Source organism: Grammomys surdaster, unplaced genomic scaffold, assembly GCF_004785775.1.
Source record: "Grammomys surdaster isolate TR1022 unplaced genomic scaffold, NIH_TR_1.0 101737, whole genome shotgun sequence".
Taxonomy (NCBI): Eukaryota; Metazoa; Chordata; class Mammalia; order Rodentia; family Muridae; genus Grammomys; species Grammomys surdaster.
Genome location: NW_021608404.1, coordinates 28,079 through 30,991, shown reverse-complemented (window position 1 = coordinate 30,991; position 2,913 = coordinate 28,079). Strand labels below are relative to the sequence as shown.

The window sequence follows — 2,913 nt, the reverse complement described above, 5'->3', positions numbered from 1 at the left end:
ACCATCTGTTTAGCAGGATACTAATTGCAGCAGTGATCCCAATAATAGAGTTAACCTAAGAGATTATGATTATATCTGTAGTGCACTGAGAAAAAGCAGGCCAGAAAAAAAAAACACTTTACAAGTAAAAACATTATTGAAAAATACAGAGTCAATTGACATACTTCATGCAATGGAAAAAAAAACAGAAGATAATAAACATACACAGTAGAATTTAAACCAAATGCTTAAAATGTGGCAAATGAAGCAATTATTAGTAAGTGAGAGAATTTAACAAAGAAATGCTTCTCAGTTTCCTGTCTGCTTTACTGGATAATGTTGAGTAACAAAGAAAGACAAGAAGACAAGGCTTGTAGGAAAAAAATGGGTTTACACTATGTTTTACAACCATCATTGTTTGTTGCTGCCAGGCCATCTGTTCACTATTCTACTGAAGCAGAAGCAATATCATTGCTATTGTAGCCAATGAAGGCAAAAAGAATGATCAGTGAGCTGTAGCCAAGATGCACATGCTGTCAGCTGCACCACATAATCTGCAGTCCCAAAACACTTCCCTCTCACACAGATAACTAACTTATTTGACAGCTGTGATACTCCAAGCAAGGACATTTTTCTTAGGGTCTGCATCAATGTGGGAGGTAAATATGTACTTTGGAAGCAGTAATAAACTCCCAAATCCTCAGGTTCCACTCTGCTGATCTTGAGTGAGAAATCTGTCCCTGACCCACTGCCACTGAACCTGTCTGGGACCCCAGAATATCTGTTGGAAACCTTGTAGATCAGGAGCTGAGGAGACTGGCCTGGCTTCTGCAGGTACCAATGCAAATAGGTATTTCCATTATTATGTACAAGGCTCTGACTAGACCTGCAAGAGATAGAGGCTTGATCTCCAAGGCTGACAGGCAGCAAAACTGGAGTTTGGGTCATCACAACATCACTGCTGGAAGCTGAAGAAAATAAAATAAAAGTACAGAATTATGCACAAACTTCATGAACAGTCTTATGATTTTTTAAATACATTTCAACTTAGATGTGTTTGTGCATGCAATTCTTTATATATTAACATTCCCATCTTAACAAAACAAGTTAAATAGAGTCCCCAAGGTGCTTCTATACTTAATGTAGACTATCCCATATATCCATGGCATAATATTCATTGTAGCACAGATTCTCTCCCATCTGGAAACTCAACAGGCCACATACTGGAGGATAATACCTGTCTACTCATACAAGGCACAACACATGTAATGAGCAGTATGACCAAGTTCTTGTGCTACCTCCACACTCTCAGTTCATTCTATTCTCACCAGGAATCCAGAACAACAGCACCAACAGTCTACCAGGCAACTTCATTTTGAGAAGGAATCCTGAGAAGACTTTTCAGTCACAGAAAGAAGATAACTGACCCTTTTATCCAAAACTGGCATGGGCAGTTCCTCCTCGGGGAACAATATGCAAAGGCCTGGGTTGGTGTTGCAATACAGATAGAGGGAAGTACCCTTACAGCTTCTTATGATTGCAAAAATACCACATCCTCTTCTAGTTTCAGTGGGCACTACTGCTCACAGATAAGCACTGGAGAAACTAGGAATATTAATCACATAGGTCTATCTCCTCAATCGAAAAAATATATACTTTCTTTTCACCTAGAATACTGAGAATGGATGTTGTTAGTAAACTGATGACAGTTTCTATATATAATTGCTCACCCAGATTCTCCAGAATTTTCTGTCACAGGCCTTCATCATTAGTTACCTTTCTCAATTGAATCCACATGTATAGGAGAAGTCACATGTACATGGCAAAAGAGTTTCAGTGTAGTCATGTCTTAGGTTTACTGTGCAAATAAAGCTGAATTAAAAGTTTTTGTTTTCAAATGTTATACTGTACTTAAATGTGTCTAAAATATACTGCCCTGATGTCAGACTTTAGACCTGTGAAATGCTGTCATCTATGTAATTCTTGCCCCACTTTCTTTCTTGCCCTACATATTTGGTTTCTCTTCCAGCCATGGTACTTGCATTGACCTCCACAGCTGGTACCAAACATGAGGGACACAACCCTTATAGAAGATAACAAAATTCTCTTTAAATAGAAATTAAAGTCTCAAGAAAGTTAGGCCTCTTACGCAAAGTATTGATACTGAGAGATAGTAGAAGTAATATGTGTTTTAATCAGTCCACTGAGACAAGCATTTTGTACAACTGTTAGGATAGCTGTTAAGAATGAGAGGAAACTAAGGATGTAAAGAGTGTTCCAGAAAGACAAATCCCTGTCAATTACTTATTTTAAAAGGGAGGGGGACATTTTCTGCTACACAGATATTGTGAGGTTTTTGCAAGGCAGGCAGATTTGACTCTGGGACTGCTCATGCTTCCTGGATGACAGGCATGTCCAGATATCAGCGTTCACTCCTCATATATGTGCCTTGAATGGAGAAAGGCATGGGAAGAAGCAAGGAGTGGCAGCTTTTAAGTACCTTTTCCAGCTTGTCTCTGACAGCTCATGAATGAACAACTCCCTGATTGTCCACAGGGGCAAGGAATTGTGCCCACGTAACAAAGCTAATATTCTGTGGAAGTGTTTGAAATGATGTCACAATGGTTGGATATTTATCTTCATGTATACTTTGTCAGGGTTAGTGATAATACGTTATACAAATGGGGAAATAGTTTAAAAACAATTTAATAATAACCTATATACAAAGGGCATTTTCATTTCTATTTGCATGACAACTGCAACCTTCCCTAAGTGGAAAACACTTGGACAGAGACCTTATTCTGCTATAGTATCATTTTCTGGTCCTCTTTGACTGTAGACAGTAACAGTAAGATACAAGCTCAGCAGAGCAGGCACTGCAGCACCTGGCATACCTTTGAGGAACTCATCTCTTTGGTTCTCACAGTACCTATA

The 2,913-nt window shown here is 38.8% G+C and overlaps 1 gene segment (V, D, J or C); it reads right to left on the bottom strand.

Annotated features, from left to right (window-relative positions):
- Positions 1-238: 238 nt before the first annotated feature.
- On the bottom strand, positions 239-1,358 carry LOC114635372. The segment is given in 2 exon segments: positions 239-947; positions 1,308-1,358. Coding segments are annotated over 2 exon segments (540 nt in total).
- Positions 1,359-2,913: the final 1,555 nt, after the last annotated feature.